This window comes from Lutzomyia longipalpis, chromosome 3 (genome assembly GCF_024334085.1).
Source record: "Lutzomyia longipalpis isolate SR_M1_2022 chromosome 3, ASM2433408v1".
NCBI lineage: Eukaryota > Metazoa > Arthropoda > Insecta > Diptera > Psychodidae > Lutzomyia > Lutzomyia longipalpis.
Genome location: NC_074709.1, coordinates 12,037,422 through 12,055,174, shown reverse-complemented (window position 1 = coordinate 12,055,174; position 17,753 = coordinate 12,037,422). Strand labels below are relative to the sequence as shown.

Genomic DNA, 17,753 nt, shown 5'->3' with positions numbered 1-17,753 from the left:
ATGCAACCATATTCATCAACGAACATCATTAACAAGATTTCATTTCATCCACACTCCCAGCTCGACCCAGCGAGCTTTTGTCGCGTAAGTGGGTGGGTGGGTGGTGCAAAGAAAAGCATATTTTAATTGAGTGAGAGAGATGATTAGTATAAATGTTTATTTAAACTTTGCACAATACACCAATCTGTACGTTTTAAACTACATAAATTTCAAAATAATATGTAGGTATATTTTTGTATGTAATAGAGCCTTTGAAGGAGCAATAAAAATTTCTTTTACAATGCAGCTGATGCCTTCGAAGGGAAGCAACAATGTGGGGAGGGATGTGTCGAATAGCAAAAGAAATTTTCACATCCTTGCAGCTGGCTCAAAATGCTCATTCACTTCCCAAAGTTTTGGCATAAAAAATAATGGGCCGCTTTGCAGGATGAAATTTTAATAATGCTACACACCCACGCGCGAAAAGAAAAAGTTCCGAGTCGCCATTCGCAAATGCGGTCACTCTTGCGATTATAGAGTTCCTCGAGAGACTTGTTTGAATTTCCCTGTTTAACTTGAAAAGGAATTTTGAGGAAGGAATTTCTAAGACATTTAAATAATTTTCTCAAGCCAGAATCTTCTGTGAAAAAAAAATTCTTTTAATCCAAAGAAAAATTACTTTTTGTTGGGAAAATATTCAGCTCATCATGATAATCATTGATTAGATAAGAAGTTATTGATAAATCAATTGCTATAGCTGTCGTAGAAGCCAAGATATTGAGAAAGTTATTTTCAATTTATTTTTCAAATCGACGACAAAACATAAAAAATAAATAATAAGATCTTATACTAGATACCTTTCTAGTTTTTTTTTCTGTTTTTAGTGCTCTCATTTGGATAATGAGGACTTGGTAACTGTCTCCAGTAACCTTCGCTTTCAGTCCCCATGTAATTTTTTCTTCATTAAATTTTTAAGAAAAAGAAGCTCAATTCTGTCTAAAATCTTTTTGAAAAATTAAAAGATTTCAACAGTTTGAAATTGTTTTACATATCGTAATTTAAAAGCAAATTAACTAGAAAAGAAATCAATAGATTAGGGTCAATTCTGTTTAAAATCTTTCTTTTCTTAAATTACAAAATTTTTGTTAATTAATGAAAAATCTTTCAAGATTTTGACAGTTTGTGTCTTTCTGGAAAATTTTGCTTTTCCAGGGATCTTTAAAGATATTTCTAAATGTTTTCTGAATCAACAAATACCTACTATTGATTTTCAACATTTATGGAAGAAATTTTAGAACATTTATGTTGTAAAAAAAGAAAGGTTATTTGAGAGAATCGCCTTTGATTTATCAGAAGTCTTCTATAGAATGTCCTTAAAGCTTTCTAGGAAAGAATTGCTCCTATTGCAATACGACTAAAGAAGTAAACATCCATTGCTTATTATCCTGTTCGAATGTCATATTTTTCTGATCAAAATGTCAGATTTTCCTGACAAAATGGAACATTTCTCTTGGAATTAGAACATTTTTCTGACCAAAACGGAATAATCTTCTGATTAAAATCAGAATTTTCTGACCAAAAGCATAATTTTCTAATCAAAAGATGGAGCCCAAATCTTACAACTCATATTTCATGAAAAATGAAAGATTTTTCTCAGAATCTTTCCCAAAATACTAAATTATTATTAAAACATTTTTTTTACCATGACTGCATTTTGTGGAAGTTGGTTTTGAATGGATCAGCGAGGAAATGAGGGATATTATAATAATGTTGCAAACTCAATTTAAATAAAATGCCAAAAAGTTCTTAAAACTTTAATGTTAAATGAAGCTCATTGCAATTCGTAGTTAGGCATTCGTGTCGTGCAACTATATAAGGAGTCAATGTACGGAAAATTGCGGGAAAACGTGGCTTTTTGCAAATAAATTGGAGAATTTTTCGGGTCGATTTATGTCATTTTAATTAAATTTTTCGTTCTAAATATTTTACGAGAGGAAATCTTCATAAGATCAATTTATATTAACGACATTTACTTAATTCTAGAAGACTTTTGTGCGTTCAATTAAAAAATTAAAAACAAAGAGGTTTTTTTTTAAATCAAAACTTCTATTGCCATAAAATCAAATTACAAATAAAAATTTTGGCGATTTTTCCCGTAAAATTATTCCAATATCATGATAATTTCAGCTTAAATCTTCATTTTTTTGATTGATTTGAAAAGGAATTTATACAATAATTACATTAAAAAATCATCGACACATCCCTTTTAGAGGGTTGTAGCTGCTTCGTCTTCTGGCAAATTGTTTTTAAATTTAAAAAATCAGAGCGACTGAAAATTGCTTTTTTTAAGGAAATGCAATCTTCTGGTTTTTTTTTAGCTAATCCTATTGACTATCATTGAGAAGTTCTTTTTTTGGCGGGTTTCTTCTTTTGTAACTTACTATCTGGGGGTGTTTATCGGGCATTTATTCCTCGGTATTCGTAGCTCTGCAGGATGGCGCATAAATCCCTCCTTTTTTTCGCGTGTTGTAATGATAAAAATGCACAAAAGGGAAGTTACAAAGTTTAAAATCGCAGCATTGTTCGATGTGAAAAGAATCCATAAGTTCAACAATGAGATTTAAAACGCTGGAAAATCTACAATGAAAACTCCTCGCCTTTCCTCCCTCTCCGCACACACACACCCCCCACATTCGTAGCCCTCTTCCGGACGTTTTGCTGGCCGAATGCTGTCCCAATGGGGCAGACGTGCAAGTCGAGGACACGGAGAAAAAATACGAATGAGGGGGTTTCTTTTGGGGTTGTTTTTTTGCCTCCCGCGAATTTACTTCTTCGTAGGAGGCACCATCGGTTTGCCGCGTTCCTTTCCACGAAGCCTTATCCCAAGTGCCCTCTCCATCTTAGCCAGGATGACATTGTTGGGTATCCCTCGGCCAGCTTCGTACTCATTCACCACTTGCGGCTTCTCGCAGATTTTCTGCACAACCACAGAACAAATTGCAATCAATTGATCAATCCACAACCTCATCCCCCCCCCAATCAACTCACCGTAGCCAGTTCCTTTTGACTCATCCCCTTTGATTGACGTCCCTGCATGATGAGTTTTCCAACATCTAGTGAAATTTTCTCGTGCTTCAGTTCCTCAGTCTCTCTGTCCAGCTTGGCAGTATTTTTCGTGGCTACATGTTGCTTATTTGTGCCAGCACCATCTGCAAAACAACAATAACATTCCGGATGTTACGGGATCTCTACGCAAATTGTGGAGAAAAAAATCTCTTCTCGCCATTACATTTTTGTTGGGTGTCCACCTGGAGCCCCTGTCGTTTTGCCTGATTTATCGCCGATTCCGTCTTCATGGCAGACGCCTTGGGGGCCCTCTTGCGCAGTACAGTCACCGTATCCCAGTCCGACATCCTTGCAATCACTCAGAATTTAACCACAAATCTAATATCACTCGCGGAAGGTAAAATTGTGAAATGTCTCTCACACTGCAATGTCTCCTCTAAAAAATGAGGCAATTTCGACCAAGTTGAAGTTTCGTGGAATTTTGACAGATTTTACCGTTTGACACAACAATGTATTTTTTGGGTAAAAAGGACAAAATTGTTTTTATTTTAATAATAATAAATAGTTTTTCGTAATTTGTATTAGAAGAATGATAGACTTTATTTTATTTTTCTACCCAAATTAGAAGAAATTTGAATTTATTCATCAAGGAAAAGAATTTTTTTGAACGTTTATCAAAAGGCTTCAAAATTAAACATTAAATTGAAAGGAAAAATGAAAATTAAATAGAAAAATTACTGTAAACTCAAACTTTTATCATAAACTAATTTTCCTATTTTCATTTTGCTTTGAAAAATGCATTTTTTCTTCTTTTAATTTCAAAATATTTTTGTTTTCAGTGTACCTGTCAAAAGAGTGTCAAAATATGTAAATGTCACAAGTGGCAAAACTTCGCGTTGGTAAACACAAAAAAAGGTGTCGGGAAGTGAAAAGTAATTGTGAAATAAATTCAAGGATACTGCATGGATTGCTGCAAAAATTGCGTGCAAGTGCTGTACTGTGCGTGAGGAACGTGTTTTGCGTGCAAAGAGCCTTGTGCGGTGGTTGCTGTGCACCCTGCGGTGGGGTGTGAAAAAACGTCTGCCACCGCGATGCACTTTCTGTTTTTCCCATCGCGACCTTTTGTTGAAAAAGAAATTTCTCCGGCCATGTCGTTGGGGCCCGTCTGCTGAACGGCAAACCACTTTGTGGTGAAGTGTGAGGTGCAATGGGGCAGCAACAGGGCAAGGAGCGTTCCAGCAGCTGTGGTGCCGCCGGCAGTGGCGCCGCCGTTGCAGCCGGAAGTGCTGGTGGCGCCGCCGGAAGTATATCCAGTGGTGGAGGCACCCTCGGACATGGGGCACTCAGGTCGAGTCGCATGAAACCACGTCCCAAAGAGCAGAGGGGTATCCTGGGGTCTAACATCTTTACCGAACACAGTGGTAAGTTCATTTTTTTTTTGTTAAATCCATCTTCAAGGCAACAAAAAGAAGCTTCAGACAAAAAGGGGAAGAAGCCAAAAATCTCTTGTTTGGTGGGAAAACATCCGGTCAGGATTTCCTTAAATTTAAAATTCTTGGCACAACGAATGCCTTTAGGGGGGGTTGAAAAGAACTATTTTGTCGAATTTAGTTCAAGAACACCACAGAGAACGTCCTTCATTTTCACTTTTCGCATTGGCCTCTCTCTCGCTCTCCGGGTGTTGTGCTTCTCCTCCACACTCCATTGATCCCAAATCCCCCGCAACTCATGCAATGCGTCCAGATGGAAAATCCATCCATACAAACGGGCGGGGGGAGGCAAAATGAATTATTTTACCATGCATTTGAATATAAATTAAATTACAAGAGAAAAGCGATGCTCAACCACCAAAAGAAGAGCCTCCATCCAAAACATTTTGCGCAAGTTCATTGCAAGAAAATTAATAATAGAAAAATGTTTGTATTTATGCCACGGATGAATCCACACGGCTAATAAAATAGCTATGAATGTACCTTTTGGGTCACACAGAAAAGTCTCCCGCTGGTGGAGCGCCACCAAAGAGAACAATGGGAGGGAATTTTCCCAAAAGAAGCAGCAAAAAATTGCCACATAGGCAGACCCACAAAAAAAAACAGAATTCTTGCCAATTCCGTGAGAGCTTCAACAAAGTTGGGGACCTCGAAGCAGCTGATTTTCCACGAAAACAATAATTTGCTGCTGGTTGGAAAAAAAAGTCCAAAATCAGTGACTAATAGTTGATAAAGAAGCGAAACACAGCGCAGAGGGGCAAAGCGAGAGAGCCTTCACATAGCAAAGAGTTTTTGATGTTTGTTGGAGGAAAAGTGATTCTGTTCAGTGAATAAGCGAGGCAAGCAGCAAAAGTCCAATCGCGAGGAGATTTGAGACGAGAGATAATCTTCTTGTGAGCATGAAACTGAATCGACTTGCTCTAGTACAAGCGCGCGGTGCTCAATCAGGTGTTTAGGAAATCAAAAGAAATCAATTACAACACACAGAGAGAGAAAATCTGCATAAAAGAGTGTGCCAGAGGTGTTAATTATGGTCAAATGATTGGGGCAGTGAATCGTGGAAGAGGAGAAAATAGCCGCTAAAGAAATGGGAGGGAAGGAGGGAGATTCTCGTGAAAGAAGAAAGTTCAGAGAGAATTATGGGATTTAAAAGAGTTTAATCGTTTTTCTATTCCAAAGGTTTTTATTCGTAAGAAATAAACGAATTTCGCGTAATTTTGTAGAGAAGCGAAAAAAAAAGAAATGAATTTATTAGTAAGGATGATTCGAAAAAATTTGTCAAGATTCGAATTGTTTTTCAAGAAGATCAGAACTAATCGTTAAAATTCGGATTTTTTGTCAGAAAGATTGAGACTTCGTTAAAATTCGGATGATTCGCTAAGATTCATCAATATTCAGATTATTCGACGAGATTCAGATTTATTTGTTAAGATTCGGACTCTGCCAAGATTTGAATTATTCGTCAAAATTCAGATTACTTGTCAATTAAATTAGAACTATTCGTCAAGATTCGGATTATTCGTTAAGATACGGATAATTCGTCAAGTTACATTTCAAAAAGATTCGTCAAAATTCAGATTATCTTTCAATAAGATTAGAACTATTCGTTAAGATTAGGATTATTCGTCAAGATTCGGATGATTCGCTAAAATAATTAAAATATTCGACAGATACACACCCCTTGATTATTTGCTTTTCAGCCCTAAAAAAAGCAGAGTTTCCAATCTAAAATGTACTGGTAAGCTGACCAAGCTTACGAGAGCTGTGTTTCTTTCAGTGTACTAATTTTGTGAGAGCAAACTAGAACGCGAATTAATTTAAATACGTGCAAAGTCGGGAAAAGTAGAAGTCATACCCTAAGAAATCTTTAGAAGGCCATATCTCGAGAACGGATCCATAGATTTTCATAAATTTTTTTTTGTTTGAAAGGTCTTGAAGTCAGCTATAACATATCGAAAAAAGAAAAAAAATTATGTCGCCATTTTCGAAAAATTCGAGTTCGAAATTTTCGAAAACTTTGTTTTCGATTTTAGCGCCTCTTGCGGTCATTTCTCGAAGTTGCAATGTTCTAGACATTTGTAGGGTTTCACGAAACCTTTCATTTGCGCTTGAGTTGATCAAGATCGGACTTGTAGAACCCGAGATATGACATGCCAACTTTGGAAGGCTATATCTCGAGAACGGATCCATAGATTTTCTTCATTTTTGGCATGAAGCTAGATAATATGGTCAGCTACAACATATCAAAAAATGAAAAAAATTTATGTCGCCGTTTTCGAGATATTCATCGAAAACTAATCGAAAATTTTGTTTTCGATTTTTGGCCCCCTAGCGGTCACTTTTGAAACTTCGGATGTTCTAGAGAGTTGTAGGGTTTGTTGAGATCTTTCATTTGACCCCGGGTTGATCAAAATCGGTCAAGCCGTTTTCGAGTTATGGTCGATTTTCGATGAAAAATTGTGGCGGCCATATTGACTAAACGGCTTGACCGATTTTCAAAAATGAGGTATCGTTGGAAAGCTCTTGATGGCCCCTATAACATATCAAAATTTCAGCCCTCTAGCTATAATAGCGGCTGAGATATAGCGAAAACAAAATTTTGAGGTTATTAAAAATGGCGGACGCGGGGGTGGGGGGGTGGATTTGACATCATAATCGGACGTCTTCCAGTCGACTTTTAAACTTTGCCGTTTACCGCAAGTCTCTATCTATTACCGTTCTCTCGCAATTTCGTGTTGAACTACGGAAGGACGGCCGGCCGGCCGGCCGGCCGGACGGCCGGAAAATTTTTTTTTTTGGCGCATACGTTTTTTGGAATGTGGGGACCCTAATTCGTGCTCATCCCAAGTTTGAGCCCGATCTGACGACTTTCGATTTTGCTCGGTACACAAAAGCTGTGTCTGAAAGAAACACAGCTAAAAAAGCTTAAAAAATATTTAATCAAAGCCGAAAATGAACTAAAATTAAAGCTTAAAAAGTAGTAAATTCAAGCCGCTTATGGTGAATTAAAATATTCAGATCTTCGTAAATATTCGAATGATTCGCCATAATATCCAAAATATTCGTCGGATAAACACCCCTTGTAACAAATCGTTTAGAAATTCTAACAATGACGTCATCATCTTATGTCTCTTAATGTATGAAACATTCACGTTAATGTTTCATCGATGTTTTTGACAAAACATTCTTTGCTTCATTGTGACGTCATATCGGTTTTCCCAGCTTATTTAAACAATAAATATAATATATTAATTGAAATTACTCAGAATTCTGGCATTTAAATAAAGAAAGTTATCATTTTCAATGAATAAGAAATTTTCTTTATCTGAATAAACAAAACAAAATATAACTTTTAAAGAAAAAAAAACTCTCAAATAAGCTTCCCTAACTACGCTGCACATTAATCGCCCCAAATTGCTTCATAAAATAATAATAATTCTGCAGGAAAATGTATCGAAAAAAATGTGTAAATTTCCTTTGAACAGAGGCCCTCCTGCAGTCACGTCCATTGCCACACATTCCGCCACCGGGCACCTTGGTGGGGCTGACGGATGAGATAATTGCCCAGGGAACGGATATTAGTCATCTCACGGGCCCGCAGACGGTACAGCAGTCCCAGGTGAGCTTTGAGGCAGCCCACAGGTGGACATCGAAGGAGAATCTCCTCACACCGGGTCCCGAGGAGGATGATCCGCAACTCTTTGTGGCATTGTACGACTTCACGGCTGGCGGTGAGAATCAGCTGAGCCTGCGGAAGGGTGAGCAGGTGCGAATTTTGTCGTACAACAAATCCGGCGAATGGTGTGAGGCTCACAGCGATAGTGGGCTTGTGGGTTGGGTGCCATCGAACTACGTGACACCGGTGAATTCGCTGGAGAAGCATTCATGGTACCATGGACCAATATCGCGCAATGCAGCTGAGTATTTGCTCAGTTCGGGCATCAATGGGAGCTTCTTGGTGCGTGAGAGTGAAAGCTCCCCGGGGCAGAGGAGTATTAGTTTGCGCTACGAGGGACGTGTTTATCACTATAGAATTCAAGAGGATTCCGACGGGAAGGTCTACGTGACGACTGAGGCAAAATTCAATACACTCGCTGAACTTGTGCACCATCACAGTGTCCTCCATGAGGGGCATGGGCTCATTACGCCACTCCTCTATCCAGCACCGAAGCAAAATAAGCCCACGGTATTCCCACTTAGTCCGGAACCCGATGAATGGGAAATTAGTCGAACGGACATTGTGATGCGCCACAAATTGGGTGGTGGACAATACGGGGAGGTGTATGAGGCGGTGTGGAAGCGCTATGGGAATACAGTTGCAGTGAAAACACTCAAGGAGGACACAATGGCCCTCAAGGACTTCCTCGAGGAAGCATCAATTATGAAGGAGATGAAACATCCGAATCTCGTTCAATTAATTGGTGTGTGCACGCGTGAGCCACCCTTCTACATTATCACGGAATTCATGAGTCATGGGAATCTCCTGGACTTCCTACGAACAGCTGCGAGGGAAACATTGGATGCTGTGGCTCTACTCTATATGGCAACACAAATTGCCTCGGGTATGAGCTACTTGGAGAGCCGAAACTACATTCATCGCGATTTAGCGGCCAGGAATTGTCTCGTGGGTGAGAATAATTTGGTGAAGGTGGCAGATTTTGGGCTAGCACGGTTAATGCGGGATGACACGTACACAGCACATGCTGGTGCAAAGTTCCCCATCAAATGGACCGCCCCCGAGGGGTTGGCATACAATAAATTCAGCACAAAGTCCGATGTATGGGCTTTTGGGGTGCTCCTCTGGGAGATTGCAACGTACGGAATGTCTCCGTATCCGGGGATTGATCTCACGGATGTTTTTCACAAACTCGAAACGGGCTACCGCATGGATCGTCCACCGGGTTGCCCACCAGAGGTGTATGACCTCATGCGACAATGCTGGCAGTGGAGTGCCCAAGAGAGGCCAACTTTCAAGAGCATCCACCATGCTCTTGAACATATGTTTCAGGTAATGACGGCAATAGCAAAGAATTCTTTTTTTTTTTAATCAAATGCATAATGCTAATTTTTCTTTTTGCACACAATTTGCAACAACAAAAAAAACCTTTTTAGGAATCTTCCATAACTGAAGCCGTAGAAAAACAATTGCAAGGGGCGTCGCAGGTTCCCACATTAACGCCACAAATGGGAAAGAAGAGTCAAATGAGTATCCATAGTCCGCCACCGCCGCACGAGCAAGTTGTGACGACACCCATGTCAGGTAAATAAAATGGTGAAATTGCAGAAAAGAATCTGGAGCTAATGAAAAACGTCAAAAAAATAAATTAATGTGCTAATGTGACTTAATTCTTTTTTACGTAATACAGAAACGGGTTCAACATCAACAAAATTGAGCACCTTTTCGGCCATTAAAGCGGGAAATGTGCAAATGAGGCGGACAACTAATAAGAAAGGAAAGACTGCACCGGCTCCACCGAAGAGGACAAGGTAAGTGTTGGAAATTGCAATGTAATTCTCTTTGCAAATGATGAATCAATCCTTTTTCAATGTGAGGGAATTTAGAACTTTATAATTCATAAAGAGATAAAGATAAGATGATAAAGAGAAAAAAAAAGTCCAGTAAAAATTTTTAAATGTTGAAATTTGTGAAAAACTAGAGGAAAAATCCGAAAAACCCTCCAATGCGGTATACCACAGACAATTGCCAAGAAAAGTCAGTTAAAGTTTAGTGAAAGAAAATCAAAGAAAAAAGAGAATCCCCTACTTGAAAAATCCGCATGATCACTGAATTAAGACGTTCGACGATTCCCAAATAAAGACAATTGACCACTGAGGAAGACGCACAGTAGCGTCGAAATCTCTGGCCCATAAAATTGAAAGGATGTGTTTGGGTTGACCTACCGTCCCTTGGCTGACGCAATCAGAAGGATTTATCCTACAACATCAAGAACATTAAATTCTGTCAGAATCCACTACACAATACGCCAAAGTTAGACTTTACTGACCGCTGAGGAAGACGCGTAAACTGCGTCGAAAGCTCCTGAGATAGCTGTTTTAATTCGGCTGGATTAAGACGCGGGTTCCCTGCCGACGCTTCCGGAAGGAGTTTTGTGCTCCTAAAGTCTCTTTTGCTTTATAATTCAGTCAAAAATTCTACTAAATCATTCTTTCGTATTCAGCGACCAAGAAATCTTTGAAATTTCAAGAATTTGTACTGAAGGTACTGAACCTTCATAGATTCTCCTTTTATCTGTTACATCCTCTTTTCCTTTTTCAAATTCTATAAGAAATAAATAATTATTAACATCTATTCTTCATTTTTTTGTTGTAAATATTTCCAAAATACTTCCTATTTGTGCTATTTTTTAACAAATTCTTCTTAGCGTCACTACACAATAAATTTCCTTCATTTTTTATCAAACGCCTACTACGATTTAGACAAACGTCAAAACCCTATCAATTTCTTTAGAAAAAAACTTCAATAGTAAGGGAAAGATTTTTTAATTTGAATATTAACGACTGTGGAGCAAATTTGTCGAATTTGCCAATTTAAAGACGGTAGTAAGACGAACACAATAAGCTTTCCAGCGACGTTTCGGGAAATTTCTTGCCATCAAATTCTATTGGAAATTAATCTCAAAAAATGTTTTTTTAGCCTCCTTTCAACGAGTCGGGATTCAACATATCGCGAAGACGATGGGAAATTATTGGATGAGCTCAATACAAATGGTAAGTTTTCTCTTCTTATTTCTTTTCATTTCAATAAAAAGAAAATGTTTTAAATAAAAACATTAAAAATAAAAGGACTGGGACGTGATGGAAATATTGGGAATCGCGATTCGGAGAATGATGGAGCTGAAGTGACCCCAGACACAGATACGGATAGTCAGGAGCAGATGCACCAAAGACAACAGGGGGGCTCCTTTAAGCGTATTACACCCGTTATGGGGAATCGTGGCTTGGAGACGCGCAATAGTAAGAGATTTCAGCGTAAGGAGCCAACGGGAAGTTCATCGGGTGGTGAGGGTGGGGTAACCCCGGTAACGGTGGGAGCACTTGAGGTGCAAAATGTCAAGAGGGCCATCAATAGGTATGGGACACTACCGAAGGGAGCACGAATTGGTGCATATTTGGAATCACTTAGGCAGAATACAACTCCTGACGGTGCCACAGTGGCAAATGCATCGCAAACATCCTTAACACAGGAAGCTGCTGTAGTTGAGGCACCGGCAAATGCCGCCAATACGTCATCGCCGCGGAATCACATCAAGAGTCAACCACAGATGATTCGTAGCAATTCCTCAGGGGGTGTCACAATGGCAAATTCCGCATCAGCCAGTCTCAATAAGCTTCAACGTCATCGTACCACAACGGATGGGAGTATGATAACATTCTCATCATTCCGCGGGGGACAAGTTAGTGGGAGCCCAAAGAGATCCTTTCAACCAACTTTGGCTGATTTGGAATTTCCACCACCACCGTTGGATCTCCCGCCGCCACCGGAGGAATTTGAAACGCCCTCAGTGGAGATGGATGTGTTGCCGCCACGAGAGCAAGCGCCGGGAATTTCGCAATCACAAATTCTTACCCCGTCGTATGATGTGTCAAACACAGAACCAAGTGTCGAGGAGGCATCGTCGAGATTTGGCGTTAGTCTGCGGAAGCGTGAACCGTCGACGGATTCGTGCAATTCCCTCGGGAGTCCCGCAACGGCTGCCACGGAGCCCGAGGGGAATGTCAAGGAGAAGTTGGAGATGAAACTCGTGGCGGAGATGAAGGAGCGCGCGGTTGAACAGCAAAAAGTGCCAAAATTGCCACCACAGGAGGCACCGAGTAAAAATGTGGATCCTGTGTCGCAGCTGGTGAATGAATTGGCTGAGAGTATGGGGCAGGGAAATCGGGTGGATATGAAGAAGTTACCACCAAAGCCACTGGTGGACAATCATGCCACGTTCAAGAGTCAACTGAAGAAGGTGGAACCAAAGAAGGTGCTCGGAGAGAAGAAAGATGACGGTATAATTGATTTCAAGTCACGCCTACGTAAAGTGGAGTGTGACACTGAGGATGGTGGTCAGGATGATGCTACGAAGCGCAATGGGGAGGAGAATGGGAAGAAATGGGTGGATGGGAAAGAGGTGAAAAAGACTGAAATCAAAATTGATATCCAACCTGTGGTGGTGGCGGACAAGGGGACGGCAGAGAAGACAGATGAGGAGGATAAGCGGAAGAGTACAGGAAGTATAAATAGTCTGAAGAAATTGTGGGAATCAAAGGAGACGACCGTTGGGAATGCGGAGAATCCACCACAGGTGCAATTGAGTCCCAAATTGCGCCCTAAAGTAACGGCTGAGGAGGAAAATAGCACGGATGACGGGCAAACGGCCACACTGGGTACGAGTAAGAAGCCCGCTGTACCCATTAAACCGACAAAATTGACCATCTATGCCACACCAATTCCCACCACAAAGCCCCCAACGCAGGATTCATCGGCCATTACGGCAACAATTAGTCGTGAAGGTATCCTAGAGCTTGTAACATTGCTCGAGGGAAGCCTCAAAATTCCCGTGACCGCCATCTCGGCCAGTCAGTGGCTTCAGCTGAGTGACAAGCTGAATATCCTGCAGAATTCATGCGTAACATTCGCAGACAAGGAAACAATGCCACCACATTCCAAATTCCACTTCCGGGAACTCGTGACACGCGTGGAGAATCAATCGCGCAGCCTCCGGTCGGCGGGGAGTAAAAATGTTCAGGACAATGAGAAGCTGGTGCTCGAGGTGGGACAATCTCTCAAGCAGATATCAAATGCACTTCACAGGTAAATTGCATGAAGGAAGACTTTTTTTTCTTAAAAATCTTTCCCTCTAAAAGCTTCAGACCTTCAAACTAACTTACCTCAATGCAAAAGAAAAAAAACTACAGAAAATGAAAACTATTATAGCACCCAAGACCCGAATCTTCCCATAAAATAAACAAGAAACTTTTAAAAGTTATTCTTATAAAATTCAGAATAAAAAGATATTTCCAATTCTATCTAGTCAAAATATAGTTAAAAGAAACTTTTGATTTTCTTTGAGCAAAAAAAAAGCAAAATCCGACATCCGAGACACATATTGTTCCATTTTTTTTAAGTGAAGACACTGTGATATTTTGGAACAATTTTTGAAAGAGAAAAAAAAAGTATTTTGTCTATTTTCCTACAGTTTTTTTAACATAGTGAAATTATTATATTAAAAATTTGGTTTATTCAAATTCATTTTCTAAAAGTTCTCAAGTTTTTTTTTTAAATGGAAGTTAGGGCGGTGTCACATCAGTTATAAAATTGAAAGGTTAATGTCTTTGATTTTTGTATTAAAATCAGTTTTTTAGCTATTTTATTGAAAACATTAATTTGGAGTCTGCAGAAAGAAAGCGTAAGAGATTTTCTTTGTTTTTTGTTTAACAACAAAAATTGAAAATTAAAGGAGTTTATTCGTTTTTGTATGGAAATATCCTTTGTTTTATAAAAATAACGAGGTAAATTGTCGCTTCGCTCCAATTTACCTCGCCCCGCTTCGCGGGGATTTGTTGCGCTTCGCGCACATTTCAGAGAGAAAATAAATTATGATGGTTTAAAGGCAGATTTGGACCACTTATCGATCCCAAAAGAAAAAATTTCCAAAGAGAAGAAATCATTTTCATACAACACTTTAGGCGCCAAATTCAAAAATTTGCAAAAACTGCATGAAATCTCTATGGGGGCTACCTGAAGGGGGGCTTTGGGGGGAAAATGAATACGGCCACTCGAAAGCGCCTGATATAAGGAGTCTCTGTACCAAATTTCATCGCGATCGGTCAAACGGTGTGGATTTGTATAGAAAAGTCGGAACGACGATTACCAACAAACAGGCCTTTCTTTATTATATAGATAGAAGATGGGAAGCTCTCATCGAACGAAAAAGAAAAATATTTGCAAAGAGAAGAAATCAATTTCATACAACACTTTAGGCGCCAAATTCAAAAATTTGCAAAAACTGCATGAAATCTCTATGGGGGCTACCTGAAGGGGGGCTTTGGGGGGATAATGAATACGGCCATCTGAAACCGCCTGTTATAAGGAGCCTCTGTACCAAATTTCATCGCGATCGGTCAAACGGTGTGGATTTGTATAGAAAAGTCGGAACGACGATTACCAACAAACAGGCCTTTCTTTATTATATAGATCAGAACGCGCGTAATCTTGTAAAGAATCAAAAAGAAAAGATTAGGAACAACGGAAGAGTTCATCTGAACGAAATTATTCGGATGATTTGTCAAGGAAATTCAAATATAAGTCTCAGCCTAAAAATGTTAAATTCAAGCACAAAAATACTTTAATCAAACCGAAAATTAGTAAATTTAAGCCGAAGTTTTAAATCCAAACTTAAAATAGTAAATTTACCTTAAAAACGACTAAATTCAAGCAGATAAATATCCGGTTTTTAGTCCCAAAAAATATTAAAATACTTAAAGTCTAAAAAATACTAAATTCATACCGAAAAGTATTAGGTAATTTATTGCTAAAAAGTAGTAAATTAAACCCAAAAAAAGACTAAATTGAAACCAAAAATTACTAAATACGTTTTTCCTTATTTTTCGGATTTGAGTTATTCAGATTTTAGCAAAAAGATGTTCATGTGAAGTCAAACATCCAGATCTTTGGACATATTCGGATGATTCGCTTAAAAAAAAACCAAAATATTTACCAGATCAACACTCCTTGGTTAAGAAATTACCAATAAAAATTCACATATTATTCCACATACGATAAGTTAGGCTAAGTTGTCAATATTTTGCCCAAAAACGTAAATTATGACGTCATTATTGTATTTTTGTTTCTCTTTAAATACGTCAAGCATTCTTGCTAATGCTTTATCGATGATTTGACAAAGTATTCTGATGCTTCGTGCATTGAGATATTAATAAAGAAAAAAGCGGTAGTGACGTCATTGTTTGCATTTTCGGAAAAATAATTTCGGACTTTTTCTAGCTGATTCCAGTGGAAAATGAGAAGTTTGTCAATTTTTTATTCTTTGGCGATTCTAGGCAAGATTACGTATTATTCCGTTTGTTTCTTCGAATAATGGTTTTAGTCCAAAGACGAATGAATAAACGCCGCCTTTCGTTTTCCCATCAAGGTGATGCGATTTTTATGCACACAACTGTATTTTTTTGTAGAACAAGAATTCCGGGAGTTTTGCAAAGAATTTCCAACCACTGCACATTACATTTTCTAATAGGAATTTCAGCGCAAAGACAATGCGTTGACTTTTTTATTCCAACAACCACCACCAACTGCTCGTTGCAGATGTGAAAAGTGAATGAATTGCTTGGCTGTTGTGGCATATTCTTGAAGTAAACAACAAAAAAAAGAACCCTCTTCTCCCACATTTAGTGCAACAAAAGAGAAACCCTCGCCTTATCGCGCTTTGAAATTAATGGAAAAAAAAAGAGAAAAGAACCGAATCCATTGAGATGAGAGAATTCTTATGCTAAATCTTTCTGGTATTGTCTCAATATAATTTCTCTTCCACTTCCCTCTATCCACTCCACTCCAATTCTTTTCTTTTATTATTTTTCATTTCCATTGAGAATATTATTTCTCTTAATTTTTTTTTAATTTGGAAATAATTTATATTTTCTTCCGTAGCAAACTTCTGAAAAGTCATTGAGTTCTTGAGAGAGAGAGAGATTCTTATTTAAAAAATAAATAAGAATTGATAGAAACAAAAAAAATTACGAATGCAATAGCTGAGAGAGAGACAAAAAACAACTATGTTGTAATTTCTTTTATAATAGTGAAGAAAAATAAGAAAACATAGAAAATAAAAAAAGAATTCTTTTTAGAAACTTACAATTTACATAAAATCTAGTCGTAGACATTAAGGTATAAGATTCTTTTTTCTTTAGTTGGTTTTTCTTTTTGTTTCTCGTGTATTTTCTATTAAATTTCTTTTTTGCAATAAATAAGGAAGAAACAGGATAATGTGAATGTGAAGAAAACGGAAGAATGAGTCTTTTTTTTCCTTTTTTTAGTATTTAAGAATGCGAAGAAAATTGAAGATCTTATGAAGAAAACATAAACACGTCGTCAAGATTAGATAGATGGGAATAAAAAATTTATATATTGGGATAAAAATAGAATAAATTATTCTTCAAAACAACTTCTACTCCAAAGATAGTCTTCTAATAAAAACACTACTATTTTATTCTTTTTTTTTAAAAAAGCAAAAAAAAAGAATCAAGAGATTAACATTCTAAATTCAAGTTAACGGCATAGATTGAAAAGTTTGCTAAACTTGAAAGAAAGAAAAAATAAGTAAAAGAAAGGTCAAAAGGCATCGTGCGTAAGATTTATTAATAACGAAGAAATAGTAAGAAAAAAAAAACAATCCACTATTTTAGTGTCCAGTAATCAATAAAAGAAAAAAAAGTATTTCATAGAACAAGACAGAAAAACACTTAGATGTCAAGAAAAAAAAACTTTACTGTGTATTTTGTGAGAAAAAAAAATGATTTTCAAGCATTCTTTTTCTCGTGAATGCGTGATGGTGAGACAAGAAGGAAATTTTAGGTATTTTTAAATAAAAAAAAATTATTACTAATCTTAAGACCAAAACCAATATATATTAATATTTAAACAATTTCAATATTGACGAATATATTTGTATTAGTAGGACTTTATTAATTAAAAAAAAACACAAGAAAAGGAAAGACTTGCAGAATGCGAAAAAAAAGCAAAGAATTTTTTAGGACTTTCAAGGGAGCTCAAGATTGATTAAATAAAAAAAAACTTTTTGCTAAAAAAAAAAATGCTCAAAAAAATCTGATGCAACCTAAAAAAAAAAGAAAACATTTTAAACGGAATGAGTGAGAGAGCTATTAAACCTTAAAATGCGCTTTAACATCAAAATTTTATTTAAGGTAGGTAAACGTTTAATGGAAGTCTTGAACTAGATTTATCTTCGTTCTTTTACTTAATCTGATTGATTTTGAACAATTTCTTTAGATCAAATCTTTTCCATATTTTTATTTATTAAAAAAAAATTATTACTTGAGAATGATATTGATGAGAATTTTCATAAAACTTCCCGGTAGAAGACAACTTAGAAATTGAATTTATTCAAAATTAACTCAGAACAGACAGCGGGTCATTTTTATGACATTACTGAAATACTTGAAATTTTTCCTCTAACATAA

At 37.6% G+C, this 17,753-nt stretch overlaps 2 protein-coding genes across 2 annotated transcripts; one reads left to right on the top strand and one right to left on the bottom strand.

The window, feature by feature from the left end:
• Window positions 1-120: 120 nt before the first annotated feature.
• Window positions 121-3,392, bottom strand: LOC129792199 (endothelial differentiation-related factor 1 homolog). Its single transcript, XM_055831019.1, has 3 exons — window positions 3,269-3,392; window positions 3,028-3,188; window positions 121-2,956 (listed from the first exon to the last, which is right to left on the bottom strand). The coding sequence occupies exons 1-3, from the start codon at window positions 3,390-3,392 to the stop codon at window positions 2,804-2,806; spliced, it is 438 nt and encodes a 145-aa protein (XP_055686994.1). The 3' UTR covers window positions 121-2,803.
• On the top strand, window positions 3,035-16,403 carry LOC129792196 (tyrosine-protein kinase Abl). The gene is made up of 8 exons (XM_055831014.1): window positions 3,035-3,567; window positions 3,885-4,466; window positions 8,021-9,543; window positions 9,648-9,795; window positions 9,902-10,022; window positions 11,191-11,264; window positions 11,340-13,353; window positions 16,204-16,403. Exons 2-8 carry the CDS (start codon window positions 4,253-4,255, stop codon window positions 16,223-16,225), a joined length of 4,116 nt encoding a protein of 1,371 aa, XP_055686989.1. The 5' UTR covers window positions 3,035-3,567; window positions 3,885-4,252; the 3' UTR covers window positions 16,226-16,403.
• The last annotated feature ends 1,350 nt before the right edge of the window (window positions 16,404-17,753 follow it).

Bases quoted from the DNA above. Each gene is read 5' to 3' on its own strand.
- LOC129792199 (XM_055831019.1), bottom strand. From the start codon at position 3,392: ATGTCGGACTGGGATACGGTGACTGTACTGCGCAAGAGGGCCCCCAAG. The intron at 3,189-3,268 runs GTAATGGCGAGA...GTTGTTTTGCAG, and splicing joins GGTGGACACCCAACAAAAAT to ATGGTGCTGGCACAAATAAG. The intron at 2,957-3,027 runs GTGAGTTGATTG...GTGGTTGTGCAG, and splicing joins GTCAAAAGGAACTGGCTACG to AAAATCTGCGAGAAGCCGCA.
- LOC129792196 (XM_055831014.1), top strand. From the start codon at position 4,253: ATGGGGCAGCAACAGGGCAAGGAGCGTTCCAGCAGCTGTGGTGCCGCC. The intron at 9,796-9,901 runs GTAAATAAAATG...TACGTAATACAG, and splicing joins TGTGACGACACCCATGTCAG to AAACGGGTTCAACATCAACA. The intron at 10,023-11,190 runs GTAAGTGTTGGA...ATGTTTTTTTAG, and splicing joins GCTCCACCGAAGAGGACAAG to CCTCCTTTCAACGAGTCGGG.